This window comes from Macadamia integrifolia, unplaced genomic scaffold (genome assembly GCF_013358625.1).
Source record: "Macadamia integrifolia cultivar HAES 741 unplaced genomic scaffold, SCU_Mint_v3 scaffold2996, whole genome shotgun sequence".
Classification (NCBI taxonomy): Eukaryota; Viridiplantae; Streptophyta; class Magnoliopsida; order Proteales; family Proteaceae; genus Macadamia; species Macadamia integrifolia.
The window spans coordinates 18,202-35,522 of NW_024869122.1; the positions used below are offsets into that span (position 1 = coordinate 18,202).

At 36.1% G+C, this 17,321-nt stretch overlaps 3 protein-coding genes across 3 annotated transcripts; 1 reads left to right on the forward strand and 2 right to left on the reverse strand.

Moving 5' to 3' along the window:
* Positions 1–213: 213 nt before the first annotated feature.
* LOC122067600 lies at positions 214–4,310 on the reverse strand. The gene is made up of 3 exons (XM_042631430.1): positions 4,109–4,310; positions 1,689–1,860; positions 214–717 (listed from the first exon to the last, which is right to left on the reverse strand). The coding sequence occupies exons 1-3, from the start codon at positions 4,247–4,249 to the stop codon at positions 656–658; spliced, it is 375 nt and encodes a 124-aa protein (XP_042487364.1). The 5' UTR covers positions 4,250–4,310; the 3' UTR covers positions 214–655.
* A 626-nt stretch (positions 4,311–4,936) lies between these two features.
* LOC122067599 (aspartic proteinase CDR1-like) lies at positions 4,937–6,448 on the forward strand. The gene has a single exon (XM_042631429.1). The coding sequence runs from the start codon at positions 5,013–5,015 to the stop codon at positions 6,345–6,347; it is 1,335 nt and encodes a 444-aa protein (XP_042487363.1). The 5' UTR covers positions 4,937–5,012; the 3' UTR covers positions 6,348–6,448.
* Positions 6,449–12,922: 6,474 nt separating this feature from the next.
* On the reverse strand, positions 12,923–17,246 carry LOC122067601. Its single transcript, XM_042631432.1, has 4 exons — positions 15,829–17,246; positions 15,554–15,726; positions 14,652–15,070; positions 12,923–12,940 (listed from the first exon to the last, which is right to left on the reverse strand). Exons 1-4 carry the CDS (start codon positions 17,244–17,246, stop codon positions 12,923–12,925), a joined length of 2,028 nt encoding a protein of 675 aa, XP_042487366.1.
* Positions 17,247–17,321: the final 75 nt, after the last annotated feature.

Genomic DNA, 17,321 nt, shown 5'->3' on the forward strand with positions numbered 1-17,321 from the left:
AAAACTCCTCCTGCTCCTAATCTTCCTGGGTTACCCAAAGGACAACCATCCACATTTAACTTTGTCCATCTCAAACCAGGTTTACACCAAAAAACTTCTAATATTGACATGGCCTTTCCAGGAAGAATAGTTAATCCCAACCGGCGGTAGCAAATCAAGCCCATAGGGTCCTTGATCACTCCGACCAAGGAACCACTAGCCTCCTGCACGTCTCTTCTAATCTTCTTATAAATTTTCGAACTAGATGTTGAACCCCCGTCATAACACCTTTCATTCCTTTCCTTCCAAATGTTATCAGCCACAATAATGAAGCCCAATGACCAAGGTTCACTCACTGGAACCACCCTACCCTTCCTGATCCACCATTGAAATAGCTGAATAATATCATTAATATTTGGCCAAGATATACCAAAACAGTCCATAAAATATTTCCATATGGCCATAGAGAAGTTGCAATTTGTAAGAATGTGATTTAAAGTCATAGCATCGTTACCACATAAAACGTATTTTGTAGCAAGAGACACACCCTTTCCACAGACAATATCATATGTTGGAAGCTTTTTATGCAAAAGCCGCCACCCAAAAGTGGATTGCCTTGTCTGCAATTGACTGCTCCATACCATAGAAAACAATGGGACTTTGGGGTTCCTTCTCCTTATCTCATTCCATGTAGAAAAAGAAGAAAAAGTCCCAGATCAAGTTCTGCTCCAGATACACCTGTCCTCCAAATCAAAATGAGGCAGTGTTATCAAACGGGCGGCAGAAAAAGCATCTTTTAGTAGATTAGAACTTACATTAGGAATAGTCCAACTAAAGTCTTGAATAATAGAAGACACCTTCAAAGAAGAGCTGATCATATGATTCAAAGCATTACCACATAAATCCACAATGGATTTTTCTCCCACCCAGTTATCCCTCCAAAGATTGATACTCTTACCATTCCCCACGATCCATCTTTCCTTATTGGAAATGAAGGACTACATCTTACGAATACCTGGCCATATTGAAGATGATTTATATGATTTTTTGGGCATACCATTGGCAAGAAATCTAGCTTTAAAAAATCGCTCATGGTTGAATTCCCATGTTTGATGTTCCAAGCCTGCTTGCAGAGAAAAGACTTGTTAATATCACAAAGTCTACGAATGCCTAGCCCACCTTCTTTCAGCTTACACACTAGATCCCACTTTACCATCACAGATTTCACTGTATCTACATCTCCTGACCAGATGAAGTTCCTCATCCATTTTTCCATCTGATTAATCAAGGTAGAAGACCACCAATACATAGAGAAATTTGAACAGGCATATCCAAAATAACCGAACGAACTAATTGCACTCTACCAGCCATGGAGAGCAATTCGCCTTTCCAACCCGACAACTGCTTTTTGATCTTGTCCATCACAGGCAAGAAAAACTAATTTTTTACTCTTCCTTTAAATATTTGCAACCCAAGATATTTGGTGGGAAATTTGCAAGAGCTTATTCCCATAATTTCTGTGATATTCTACTTTCTTAAAGGAGTAACTCTACCCATGAACAACTTACTTTTATCTAAATTCACATCCTGACCAGAAAATTCCTAATACTTTTGTAAGAAGTCATGGAGGTTTCTAACATAATTTATATAAGCATTCATAAATATGAAAATATCATCAGCAAAAAGTAAGTGAATCAGAACCATCTCACCTCGTGGGCCTTGCAGAGCCGTGATTTTGTTCTCCTGCTGTAACCTCTTCAAACCTCTACAATGAACCTCTTCCGCCAATATGAATAAAAGAGGGGAAATAGGGTCTCCTTGACGATGCCCTCTCTCCACACCAAAATATCCCACGGGACCTCCATTAAAAAGAATGGAAATCTTGGAAGAAGAGAGAATTTGGAAAATCCAGTTAATCCACTTTTTTTGTGAATCCAAATCTTCGCAAAACATGCAAAATAAAACTCCATGATATTGTATCAAAAGCCTTCTGAATGTCTATCTTTGCATCCATTCTACTTCCTCTAGTAGAAGAATACAAGAGGTTAGCCAACTCAGAGGCTAAGGCAATGTTGTTGTGAATGACCTTCCCATGCTGGAATGCCCTCTACTCTTTAGAGATTAGACGTGGGAGAAGAAATGATAATCTTATTGCCAAAATTTTTGAAATCACCTTACAAAAAGAATTCCCCATCCATAGAGGCCTGAATTTATCCAGGGAATTTGCACCATCTACCGTTGGAATAAGAGTCAGAAAAGAGTTATTTATACTTGCTAGCATGTTACCAGAGCTAAAGAAAAACCTGACAGTGCAGAGGAAGTCAACAGAAATCACCTCCTAGCAATGATGAAAAAAGGAACCTAGAAATCCATCAGGACCAGGAGAACTGTTAGGGTCAAGATCCCAAACTACTCTCTTGATTTCTATCATTCCAAGGGTAGCACCAGACAAAGGAGATCCACTTCATCAATCAAGTAGGGGATCGCATCTAGTAATTCTAAATGACCACAGGGACCCTTTTATGAAAATCTTCATAATAATTCACCATATAGTCCGCAATGCTTGCCCTATCAGAGACAAAGAACCATCCTCTTTCTTTACCCTACGAATTGTATTTTTTTCTCTTCTAATTTTGGTGTAGAATGGAAAAACTTGGAGTTCCTATCACCTTCTTTCAACCATCTGATTCTAGATTTGTCAACTCATAATTTTTCATGATTTTTCAGAGCAATAAAATACTCTGTTTTTGCATCTGCTTCTTTCCCGAACAGATATACATCTTTAAAATTCCCTGGGTATCAATTTGTTACTGAATTTGAGAAAGCACATCTTTAGTTCTGACCAGCTCAGCTTCAAAATTTGGGAAAGAAATCCTGGACCAAGACAGAATCATGGGCTTTGGCCATTTCAACTTTTGAGAAAGCACATACATAGGTGAACTTACAATCCTCTGCTCCCAAACGTCAGTGACCATCCCCAAGAATGACTCATTGTCCATCCAAAATTTCATCTTTGTTCCATTCTTAGGTGTAAGGAGATTATACATGTTTGGAGAGAGCAAAATCAGGTAGCAAATTTCTTAGCCTCATTTGCTTCATTTACTATTGAAGTTATCTTATACCCTCCCAATATCCTAGATGATATTCAAGACCTTATAAAAGGAGATGCTGATCGAATTACCTACTTTTGGATGTAATTTTTTCTATGTTATTTGTGTTCTATTTTCTATTACTTGATTGCAGGGCCTGTCCTGCTTGTTCTTGAAATCCCTTCCCATCTTTTAGGAATGTCTAAAGGGGGTTCTCCAGGATTGCCTCTAATTGTATTTTATCTTTTTCTTTTCTTTAATTAATCATACTTACCTATAAAAAAAAAAAGTGCACTAAATCGGATCCTAAAATCATTTCCATGAATCTATTGAGGAAGAGACGCACACACTACTCAAACTTCATTAAAAAAAAAAAAAATGAAAGGGATTCAGAGATATACTTGTAGTCAATCAACTGCAGTACCAAGGTAATAAAAGAAAATAAAGTCTGATGTTACTAATAAAAGGGAATTAAGGTAACCATATTGGAACCATAATTCATTGCTGAAGAAAAACAATTGTAACTGTTGTAGCCCAAAAAGAGTTCAAAATAGTTCTCAATTTGTAGTTTAAATCTTATTACCTTATTCACAACATAAGTGCACTAAATTGGACCCTAAACTCGTTCTCACACACAAACTCTCGCAATTGGTAAGGTCCTTGGATTCAACAAAGAGTTTTCTACCATAATTAATACCCAGCTATACTATGAACAGTTCAACCAGCAATAACAAGCTTAAGAGCATAGCGAATCAGTTTACAAGCACAAATTCAAAGAATTTTCTTTTTTCACTTGCATATTTTTAATCACTTAATACTCAAACATTGAAAAATAAATGAAACAAGTCCGTACTTTATGATTTAACAGATCAACAGAGGAGCATTCAAAAGAAAATGGAGAAAAATAAAGAAAAACACAGCACTTAGGGAACCAAATCATATAGTAAATAGCTGTATGTATTCAAACCACTAAGAATTCAAAGAAAAATGAAGAAGGAAAGAAGACTATGGAAGAAAATAAGAGAATAGAGGTTGATTACCTCGAAGTGGTTTCTCCGTCTGTGCCTTTTTGCTCCTGTTCTAATATGTACAGATCCATAATTCAATTTATGATTCAAAAGTAAATAAAAATCCAGCTCAACACAAAAAACGAATTCAACAACCATTTTACTTGGCTCCATATTCCTAGTAAGTGGAAGATATGAATTTTCAGCTCTCCTATTTCTCTACTCGCTCTCCCACTCTCTATTATTGTCTCAACACTTGATTTTCTCAATTAGAAATCAAATCTTACCATTAATAACGTAATGCCATGACAGATGAATCCCTAAGAATTTGGTTAATTTCCATGTAAGCATTGAAAACCCGAATCCGGATCCTCTCCATAGAGCCCATGGACCATAGAGTGATCCCACGGCTGTGAGGACCCAGGCACACGTCTTGAGATCACTCAAGCTGTGAGATCACTCTATGATCCATGGGCTCTATGGAGAAGAACCCTATCCGGAAAACCCTCCAAGTGTTTTTGAATCGAGTCCATGGGATAAACCTTATTTATATTGTGGCCATTTGTATTCCTCACAATTTGTTAATTAATTGTAATTACTAATTTTTAACCCAAACAGATTGGAAAACACATCAACATCATGATTTTTTTTTTTTTTTTGGTAAAACATCTTGATTTTCTCTACTAGAAATAAAATCTAACCATTAATTTCCGTGTAAGAAATGAAAAGCCTCCAAGAGGATTTGAATCTAGTCCGAATCCTGATATATGAAAACAGAAAATAATGATTTAAATCCTTTTGTACCTCTTTGTATCCTCTTAAATCCCTTCGGACGACCTTCCATATACTTCTTGTATAGTCTTCTAGTCTCTAACTATAAGTATAGCTATTACAAATCTCCAATTCTCACATCTCTCTGTACACCCTCCTCATAATCATGGCTTCTTATATTAGTTCTAGTTCACCCTTACCTGCTCTAGCCATAGTCTTCTTCTCCATTTACCTTTCCAACTTTTCCCAAATTGAAGCTGGTCATGGTAATGGTGGGTTCAGTGTCGATTTTATCCACCGGGATTCAATGATCTCCCCCTCTTACGACCCGTCGGTGACTCATTTCGAGCGTCTGCAGAATGCATTCCGTCGATCGGTGTCTCGTGTCAATTATTTCAAGCAGTCCTTGATCTCTCCATCTCAAGTTTCGACGCCGATTTCCCCTGTAGGTGGAGCATATCTGATGCAAATATCATTTGGCACACCACCTGTGTCAAACCTTGCAATTGCTGATACAGGTAGTGATCTTATATGGATACAATGCAAGCCTTGTGTACCATGTTACAAACAAGTTGCTCCTCTATTTGATCCTACCAAATCATCAACCTATAAAAACATATCCTGCCACACACAAGAATGTGATTTGCTAGAAAGTTATACATGTTCATCTGAAGGTTCTTGTGGGTATGAATATAGTTATGGGGACGATTCATTCACTCTGGGTTTTCTTGCTACTGAGACATTCACATTGGGTTCCGCTAGTAGTAGTTCAATCTCCTTACCAAAGAAAATCTTTGGTTGTGGACAAGACGATGAAGGCTTCTTTAATAAGGAAGAAAGTGGTTTAGTTGGCCTAGGAGGTGGTCCTCTATCACTGATTTCACAAATGAAATCAACTATTGGTGGTAAGTTCTCCTACTGCTTGGTTCCTTTAGACAATGCAAATGCAAAAAGCAAATTGAAGTTTGGTAGTGATGCTGTGGTCTCCGGTGATGGTGTTGTTTGGACTCCATTAGTGTCGAAAGATCTGGATCCTACTTTCTACTATGTGACCCTTGAAGGAATTAGTGTTGGAAATAAGAGATTGGTATTCAAGAAGTACTCAAGGAAGGCTAATGCTGTTGAGGGAAACATTATTCTTGATTCAGGAACAACATTGACATTTCTGCCTTCTGATTTCTATGATAATCTTGTATCGGAAGTGAAGAAATCAATTAATGCTGAAACTGTTGCTGACCCTGAAGGGCAACTTGGCTTATGCTACAAAGTTGGTAGTGGTATCAATGTTTCAATCACAGCCCATTTTACTGGTGCAGATGTACAATTGAAAACTCTGAATACTTTTGTTAAGATAAGTGATAAAATTGTTTGCCTAGCCTTTGTACCTGTTGAAGATGATATTGCTATCTTTGGGAATATAGCTCAAAATGATTTTTTGGTTGGCCATGATCTTGAAGCAAGGAAGATCTACTTCAAGCCAACTGACTGCACCAAGCAATAGTTTCTTCAGTTGAAGCTTATATGGATATGAACTCACTGTTTGTAATAATAATATTGTCATAATTTACTGCTTCAGCGTTATTATCTATGATGGATTCTCAATGATGCTATGTTCTTATTTGATTGAATTATTTAGTGGTTTTTTTTCCCTTGGTTATTACTTTGACGATCATATCTTTGAAAATCTCTCTCTTCTCTCTCTCTCTCTCTCTCTCTCTCATACAATGTCTTACTATACAAAATCCTTACAAATTCATTTGGCTATGGGAATAATATGGCGCTCCTCTCCTATTTTCATTGGAAAGGGTTCAATTGTTCAATTGAGGGCACCTCCTAAGGTATCTTTGTTATTTTTATAATTTTTGAGTGAAGACTATTGATTACTTTCTGACCAAAAATAAATAAAATAAAATAAAATAAAACTATGACCACTTGCTTATCTATTGAAATGTGAATCATAAATTTTCAATGCGGGGCAGCACAGTCTTTCTACGCTTGTCTAGGTGTGTACGCACAGCCATTTGTGTAGGCAATGATTAGAAAGCAAGAAATCTTACCCAAAAAATTTAATAATAATAAAGCCAGAAAGAAAAGATATATATATATATCATATATACTTTTTTTTTTTTTCGTGGAAATATGCCATATATACTGGATCCGAGAACCCAAAATGGAGGTAATCAAGGATACCATAAATAGATAATCATAGATTTTATTTATTTCATTGAAAATCGAAATTATGGATTTATACAGTGATAGTAAATCAAGAAAGAAAAGACAAAAACAAGGTAATAAAATATTCATTCAAGTGGCATAATGTTGGTGTACCATTTTGAGAGTCTACTCCTATTAAAGAGTACTTCCCATATATATATATATACTAGTAAAAATCACACGTGTGTGTGGCCATATGTTGAGGGTGAGAGGATTTGAAAGAGAGATAGAGTTTGAGATAGAAAAGGGGAGGAAGAGAGAGAGAGAGTTAAATATATATATATATATATTTATCAATGCATAGATTTTGATTCAGACATGGTATATTACATTAAAGGCAACTTTAAGACCATCCATAAATGAATTCAAGATATTGACATAGGTAAATAAAATCGATCCTTCTACCAATGTATCATATTCATTAACATAAAAATTAAAAAACACGAAAAATATTTATGAGGAGCAGAATCCATACCAAGGCTGTACTACTCGAAGGTCTCACTCTAGTAGCCGTGACTCTCTAATTGTCATGGAATTGGGTCAACTTCTTTCTTCACCCATTATATCATTGAAGAAATAAAAAAATAATCAGAAATTAAAAACAATCTAACATTCAGACTTGATATAAGTTGACAAAAACAAATTTAGCACCACAGGTCCACTCCAAGTAGTCCTTCACAAACCTGCACCATACCCTCCCCCCCCCCCACCCAAAAAAAAAGAATCTAATTTACAACTTCTTTGAACTGGTATTACTGAGAAATTTATGATTCCAATGTGAAAATTTCTGCCTGGCATTTTTTATTCCTATAAATTCAAAAGTGCGATCATAGGATGAAGAAACACAGGATATAGAAGAAACATACTCTTCTTCCATTGGACTAATTTCTGGAATCTTTGCAAGAGGAGGTATATCCATTCCACTGTCCTATAAAGAGCAAAAGTCCCTGTCAAATATTGAATAGTACTTGGCATTCAAAATATCAGAAACTATAAGTATCAATGACATAAAAAAAAAATTGCTAAAGACTTTAGACCTCGTTAATGAAGAAAGTAACATAAGGATTTCCTTCAGCGGGGATCTGATTTCTAAACAAGATAAAACCAAACATTCACACATAGATTGTACAATTCCAATATATTTTCAGATAGAACATTAAAAAAATAAAAAATAAAATAAAAAGAAGTTCTCAAATACAAGCACCAATTATCCAAGACTAAAACCTGTCAATGTAATATCTTCACAACTCTTGAGATGATTATCTGGTGATCTGAGAAGAAAAATACAAACATTAAATTAACAAGTTGAAATAGAACATAAGATACACATAGGATAGCAGGACCAGAAAAATATTAGTCATCAAAAGAGAACAAATCATCCTAATTACCATTGAGTATTTGAACCGAGTGTAGCTGAGGCTATAACCAAAAGGATAAAGGGTTTCACCATTGAAGAACTTATAAGGCCTTCTAGGGTAGCCAAATTCTTGAAGTGGCCTTAGACATGGAATTCATGGGATACTTGTTTGTGTAGTCATTAATGTATCATGTAAGAGGCAACTTTCCACCTATACATCAAACACTTCAAGTGAAGGGATGCTATCAAAGAATCCAAGTCCCATGAGAACAACATAGTTGTTTTCAAAGCCCTATCAATGGCTTCCTCTTTGATTTCCCAATCATAGTTGCATTATCACCATAGTCTTGGAAGTACCATCCACATTCCAAATCAAACCTGAATTTACCAAAAAAAAAAGCATAACTAATTACACTTTAATATTTTGCAATTTGATTGATAAGACACATTCCTAATAGTATCTGCTTTTAGTGATTTTGCAATAACATCTTCATTTGAATCATCAAGCCATTTTTGTCTATGAGCTGTTACATCCATTGAATAGCAATCAGATAAAATGTACCTGTAAACCACAAAAGAATTAAGAAAAAAATTAATAATTAACTATTATGTCAAATGGTTTAAAGGAGAAGAGATCCAAAGAAGGGGAACATTACCCATTAAGATCCCACTTTCCTCTAATAGTCTCTCTCAAAAGTTTGGGGTCATTGCAAGTGGGGATTTCATTAACATTTTTGAAGAAGCACTTAACCAACTGATTAACAAAGGAGAAAAAATACCAACTAATAACACAAACTTCCAGAAACTAAAAATAGGGCAAGAAAGAAAGAAACTTTCGAAACTTACTATGGGTAGAGAAAGATAAAGAGGCTACTAGGGATTCGAAAGAGCCTTATCTACCTCGTCCATAGCATCCTTGGGCATTGGCAAAAGAGATGCAGGTGGCTTTGTTGCAGCCTTGTAGGCGGATCAAGCTTGGAACACCAATTGAGCGACCATGAGTTCTCTCCATCATAAAGAGACTTTTGCTTGGACAATCAGAAAGAGAAACCAGGTCTTTAGGGGATTTTGATTGAATTAATACCAGAAAAAAAAAAAAAGATTTTGATTTGATTTCAAGTTCCAGAAAGAGAAGGAATGTGGAGACAGAGAGGATATAGAAGGAAATCAGAAAGGATATATCTTATTTTAGGTTTGAAAAAAAAAAATTGAGAGTTATTACTAATATATAAACTAAATGAAATTAGCAAAGTAGTTGGAAAGAAAATATTTTACAAAAAAAAACAGAAAGAAAGAAAGAATATAAAAATAGAATTTCTTTTTTAATGCAAATATGATATAGATTGTGGCAAGATAGAAGGAGAGAGAAATGTGAGAGAAGTGAGGAAAATAATTTAAAAAGAAAGAGGAAAGTTGGAGAGGGAGAGAGAGAGAGAGAGAGAGAGAGAGAGAGGCATGAGAGTTTGAGAGTAAGAAACTAATCTTTCGCAAGCATAGTTTAGATTAGCCACTAAACTTTGATACATCAGTAATGCCTCCATCAACCTTTCTCAAGCTTTGAGAGCATTGTCGATAAAGAAACAAAATGAAATCAGTTTAGTTTCATAAATAAATAAATAATCAAACTAATTTAGGAAAACAATAGAGGAAAGAGAATCAAGAAAATATATATATTCTTGAAATTAGGAAAACAATTGAGAGAATCTAGAAAATGGGGATTTTCATTTTTTTTTTTTGTAAATATAGATGATGAATGAAATTAGTTTAGTTTCATAATAAAAAAAATTAAAAATAAAAATCAAATGAATTTAGGAAGACAATAGAGGGGGGAGAATCTAGAAAATATATATTTTCTTTAAATTAGGAAAGCAATTGAGAAAGAATCTAGAAAATGGGGATTTTATTTTTTTGTTGTAAATATAGTAACTAAAAAAATAAAAAAAGTTTCAAACGAATTTAGGAAAACAATAGAGGAGAAAGAATCTAGAAAAACGATAGAGTTGGGAGAATCTAGAAAATATAATATAGCTGTTTTTTAAATTAGGAAAGCAATTGAAGAGAGAGAATCTAGGAAATAGGGATTTTCATTTAATTATTAAGAAAAAAACAAAGGGAACCAAAAAATAGTGAAATAAGAAAGATTAAAGTTAATAAATTTAAATAAATAAGAAGAATAAGACAGGTAAAGTAGTCTAATAAAAGATTAACCACGAAACATGAGTACATGCTTTTACAATAATATATATATATATATATATGATATATAAACCCGCAATTAATTTCATCAACATCAACATATATCTATATATATATATATATATATATACTAGCAGAAATATATGTGCAAATGCACGTGGGAAGAAAAAATACTACGAACTAACTAAAGCTATATGTGTGGTCTTACTTTGACAAAGATGGTGAGAGAGGAAAAGAATATAGAGAGAGAAAGATTACAATGACATAAGATAGAAGGAAGGGAGAGGTAAGAGATGTATTCATTGTAGAGGATGTAAAAAATAACACCTTGAATTTTAAAGGCGATAAATAGTATAAAAAGTTGACCAAAAAAAAAAAAAAAACCCTCAAGTAAAACCGGCCTTTTGCAAAATATTTTTGAAATTCGCATAGGGGTAGAAGTTTGAAACTTAATGTCAAACTACCTATATATGAGAACATCATCCATGAAAAATGGAAAGCATTATTATCAAGTAAATTCATGAATCTATTGAGGAAGAGATGCACTCACTACTCAAACTTTATTAACATAAAAAAAGGAAGAGATTCAGAGATTTGCCTGTAATCGATCAACTGCAGTAGCAAGATTACAAAATAAAATAAAGCTTGTTGCAACCAATAAGAGAGAATTAAGGTAACCATTGCAACAATAATTCATTACTGAAAATAAACAATTGTAACTATTGCAGTCCAAAAAAAGATTCAAAATAGTTAACAATTTATGATTTAAATCATATCACATTATTCACAAAATAAGTGCACTGAATCGGGGATGGTAGCTCAACTTATCTTTGGTTGGATAGGTGGCATCAGTTTTGAGTACTAATCAAGAGATTTGGAAACAAAATTCACTATGATAATTCACTATGATGCAGGTTCTGAACCTCATACCTTGGTGAAGGATATTATGAGGGGTGGTGACTGGTACACTGATCTCCTTTCTTCGTTGGACTTTACTAAAGCCTGGAGGGAGTTACCAAACTTAAAGAAACTCCATCACACTGATAATGATTTGGTGGTTTGGACAGGTGATTCTTCTAGTCTCTTTACTACTAAATTTGCTTGGAATATTATTAGAGGTACGCCAAGGAAAGTGGATTGATGTGATTCAGTATGGTTTACTAATAATATACTTAGACATTCATTTACTCTATGGAGTGCCTTGTTGATGCTTTGCTTACAAAGGAGCAACTAATTCATAGGAAAATACAGGTTCAGCCTCATTGCATATTTTGTTGGGCTGACCTTGAAAACCGCAATCATTTATTTTTTGAATGTAGTTTTGAATCTTTAGTCTAGAGGGATATTTACTCTCTTTGCTCACAAGATGGAGGGCCAACTTCTAATGTTGTGGATGCTGCTATGTAGGTCCATTATTATTTTGGAGGTGATGATCAGATTCGGATAGTAGAAAAATTGGCTCTTTGTGCTACAGTACAACATTTGTGGACCGAGAGGAATTACAGGATTTTTAGAAACAAGACCAAAACAAGATTCCAGATTGTGGCTTTTATTAAAGATGATATCCTTTCTAGGTGCTCTACTATTCCATTTTCTGGAGTTTATAGTGCAAGAAATCAGATGGTGGTAGATAGTTGGGGGTTACAAATTAATTGGACTATTAAAATTCCAAAGGCTTGCACTTGATTCAATCCCCCCTCCCATATGATTGTTCTACATTGTGATGGTGCGCTTCCTGATGACAAAGCTTCATATGGTGGGATGATTCGGGATGAAAGAGGCACCCCTATCCTTGCTTATGAAGGTTTGGGTGATGGAATTGCTTGCAATTCAAAGAGGGATTTGTATTTGTATTGACAAAGGCTTCCTGGAGGTGTTTATACAATCTGATTCCATGTTGGCAGTTGATATTCTTAATGGTAAGATTGGCGGCCCTTAGAGTATGCAAGTATTTAAAAGCAAAATTTTGCATCTTTGTTCCATGCTTACGTGTAAGGAGATTATACATGTTTGGAGAGAGAAAAATCAGGTAGCAAATTTCTTAGCGTCATTTGCTTCATCTACTATTGAATTTATCTTATACCCTCCCGATATCCTAGACAATATTCAAGACATAATATAAGGAGATGCTGATCAGATTACCAACTTTTAGATGTAATTTTTTTCTATGTTTTTTATGTCCTAGTTTCTATTACTTGATTGCAGGACTTGTCTTGCTTGTTCTGGGAATCCCTTCCCCTCTTTTAGGCATGTCTAAAGAGGGTTCTCTAGGATTGCCTCTAATTATATTTTATCTTTTTTCTTTTCATTCAATTAATCATACTTACCTATAAAACAAAAAAAAAAAAAAAGTTAGCATTGAATCAGACCTAAAATCGTTTCCATGAATCTATTGAGGAGGAGCGCAACAGCTATCAACGTCATTAAAAAAAAAAAAAATGAAAGGGATTCAGAGATATACCTGTAGTCGATCAACTGCAGTACCAAGGTAATAAAAGAAAATAAAGTCTGATGCAACTAATAAAAGGGAATTAAGGTAACCATATTGCAACCATAATTCATTGCTGAAGAAAAACATTTGTAATTGTTGTAGCCCAAAAAATAGTTCAAAATAGTTCTCAATTTGTGGTTTAAATCTTATTACCTTTTTTCGCTAAAAGTCATGTATATTAAAAGAAAAAGATGAAAAAAGAAAAATAGTACATCAGATGAGGAAGGGAGAAATACCCAACACTCACACTAAGAAGAGAGGGAGAAGCAGAAACTCCACCTTCGGCTTTGCCATCAGCAGAATTACGCAATTACCCAACTCCACCAAAAACAAAAATCTAGAAAAAGAAGAAATTCCTAGGTGAATCTGAACCTAGGCCGACCCGATGCATCCATGTCTAATTCCATTTGAACCAGAGTTGGCCAAATTGAAATCGGCTCTGACACTTCAAAACGAGCAGCTGACTTTGACAAAAAATCCGCCACTGAATTTGCTTCCCTATAGCAATGCGTTATTTTCCATTCCACATCCTCCAAATAAGAAATACAATTTATCCATCTTTGCCGAGCTATCCATGGACTTTGCCTCTTCTGAAAAATAGTCACAACTGCTACTGAATCACATTCTATCCAGAGCCGTTTCACATTATGCTGCTTAGCTAATTCAATCCCTATCATAAGCGCTAAAAATTCAGCCTCAAAATTTGTGCGAGTTCCTAGAAATTTTCTGAAATTTGCCACTACCTCTGCCTTTTCATTGCGAAGAATTCCCCCTGCTCCAGACTTCCCTGGATTACCAATAGAGCAACCATCCGAATTGATTTTTATCCAACCTGGATTAGGAGGGCACCAGAAAATATTGAAGATTTCCCGAGGCCTTCTCCGCACCCCTGAAATACCCAATCTTCTTGCAGTGACAAGATCCGAAATTGAGATGGCTGCCCCTGAATGAACCAGCTCTTGGCAGCTAATTTCTCTCTTTACTTGTCCAAAACAATGCTCTTTTGATTTTGAGATTCCTTCGAATTTTCTTCCATTCCTCTCCAACCAAGTAAAGTAAGGGATTAAAACAAAACCCTTCAGCCACACCCCTTTAAAGATGGTCTTCTTGGCCTGATCTTTCCACCAAGCTATCAAACATTCAACTCCTTCAAATCCAGGCCACCTAAACCCAAAACAACAACAAAATTTCTGCCACATGAAAACTGCAAAAGAGCATTCATACATGGTATGATTTATTGACTCTTCCGCTATGCCACAGAGAGTGCACTGAGATGGCAATGGAACCCCTCTCTTTTTCACATTATCATCAGTAGCGAGCTTATTTTTCAACATTCTCCATCCAAACACCGATTGGCGAGGCTGAAGATGAGAATTCCAAATCAATGAATACCACCCCACCTTTGGCGATTCCCTTACTTTTTCCCAAGCCGATTTTATTGTAAAAACTCCAGATGAATTTAATTCCCAATGACAAATATCATCCAGATCTGAAATTATGATATCCTTGGCCTGATCAAAAATATTTTGAAAAAATTCAGAGCTCACCTGGGGAAAATTCCACTCATCTTGGCAAATGAAATCAGAAACCTTTGCCTGCATCGAATCTAAGATATCTAACTGCAAACCATACATCTCCTCAATAGACTTCTTTCCCAACCAGCTATCTTTCCAAAATTTTATCCTCTGACCATTCCCAACAGTCCATTGCTCATGAGACTGTACCCACCGCCACACCTTTTTAAGACCAGGCCATATCGAAGAGGAAAGGTAGGTAGTTTTCAGCGAACCATCAATCTTCAGAAAACGGGCACGAAAGAAAACACTCATTAGAGAATTTCCATGTTTGATTTGCCATGCTAATTTGCACAGGCATGCAAAATTAACATCTCGCAACCTCCTAATACCAAGACCGCCTTCCCTGGTAGGTTTACATACCTCATCCCACTTCACCACTATCTTCTTCCCTGTCTCCATGTCACCAGACCATATGAAGTTTCGCATCCACTTTTCTACTATTTTTATTGAGCTTCCTGGCCACCAATAAATCCCAAAATTATGAATTGGTATGCTTGAAATCACTGATTTAACCAGCTCCACCCTACCAGCCATGGAGAGAATCCGACCCTTCCATCCCGATAACCTCTTCTTGATTTTATCCATCAGCGGTAACATGTGGTCCCGTTGAACTCTCCCCTTGAAGAGCTCCACACCTAAATATTTAGTAGGCTGCCTTGCAGATTGGATTCCCATAAAAGTACTAATAAAATGTTTCCTGTGAGGGGCAACCTTTCCAAAGAACAAACTACTTTTTTCTAGATTAAATATCTGGCCAGAGAATGCCTGATATTTATCAAGAAAAGCCTTAAGATTTTTGACAAACTGAGCAGATGCATTAATGAAAATGAAAATGTCATCAGCAAACAATAAATGGGAGGGAGTTAACACACCTCGAGGCCCAGGAAGAGACTTTATCAAACCATTCTGAACCATGCTTCTAAGACCTCTACAGAGAACCTCTTCTGCCAGAATAAATAAAAAGGGAGACAAAGGATCTCCTTGTCGGAGACCTCTACCAACCCCAAAGAACCCCACCGGGCCACCGTTCACCAAAATTGATACTCTGGAAGATAGAAGAAGGTTGTGAATCCAAGAAATCCACCTAGATGAGAACCCAAATTTGCACAGAACTGCAAAGAGGAATTCCCAAGCTAGAGAGTCATACGCCTTTTGAACATCGAGCTTCAGTCCCATTCCACCACCCCTAACTGAAGAATACATCAAATTTGACAGTTCTGAGGCGAGGCTGATATTTGCTGAAATTATTTTACCCTGCTGGAAAGCGCCTTGCTCTTCCGAAATCAATTTAGGCAAAACAACAAGTAATCTTGAAGATAGAATTTTTGATATCACTTTGCAATAAAAATTTCCCATACATATAGGTCGAAACCTATCAAGAGAGGCCGCCCCCTCAGCTTTGGGGATCAAGGAAATAAAGCAGTTATTTATACCTTTAGGAAGCCGCCCTTCCTCAAAGAATTTTTTCACTGCCCTGCAAAAATCACCCTCAACAATAGTCCAACATCGCCTGAAGAAACTACCTGGGAACCCATCTGGACCTGGAGAGCTAACAGGATCTAAATCCCAAACAGCTTGTTTTATTTCGTCCCCACTCGGGACAATCTCCAATCCTGCCACGTCCTCCTCCTCCAACACTCTGGGAATATTATCAAGAAGGTCATTATGAACCGTGATTTCATCAGCCTCATGAAATTTCTCAAAAAATTCAGAGACATAAAAAGATATTCCCTGTTGGTCTGAAACCCAAGTTCCATCTTCCTTTTTAAGGGAGGTGATCTGATTTTTCAACCTCCTAAGCTTCACGGAGAGATGAAAAATCTTCGAGTTACAATCTCCATTTTTCATCCATCTCAGTTTAGCTTTTTCAGCCCACAACTTCTCGTACATTTGGTTGGCCTTCAATAATACTGTTTTTGCATCTGCCTCTCTGTTAAATAATTCATCGTTCATCCCAGCCACCTCTATCATATCTTGAACCTTCTTTAATTCCAGCTTTGCTTTATCGACCTCATCATTCAGGTTAGGAAAATTGGCCCTCGCCCAAACCTTTAAATTCTCCTTGACCTGCTTTAATTTTTGTGCCAGAACGAAAATTGGATTACCCCCTATCGAAGTTTTCCAAGCTTCCTCAACCACAGAGATAAATTGATCATTTTCCATCCAAAAGCTATGGAATCTAAAGGGGATATTTGTAGGTCTTTGAACATCATCAGAGACAACAATTAAAGGGGCATGATCTGATACCGAAGACAACAAAACACGCTGCTTCACATTTCTAAACACATCTATCCACTTCCCATTACAAAAACTCCGATCCAACACTGCAACTGCATGACCCCTTCGACGATTATTAGTCCAAGTGAATTTCTTTCCCTGAGAAGGGATAGAAAGCAATTCACACGCATCAACCATTGCCTGGAATTCAGCAGCTGATCCAAGATTAAACTTACCAGGACCTCTTTTCTCATGCGAGAACAGGGTTGCATTGAAATCCCCCATCACAGACCACGGAACCAAAGCTGATATCGACAACTCCAAATCTAACCACAATTGCTTACGCATAATTTTAAAAGAACTTGCATGTACAAAAGACATACCCACTTTACTACCTGGCCAATCAAAGATGACTGATATATA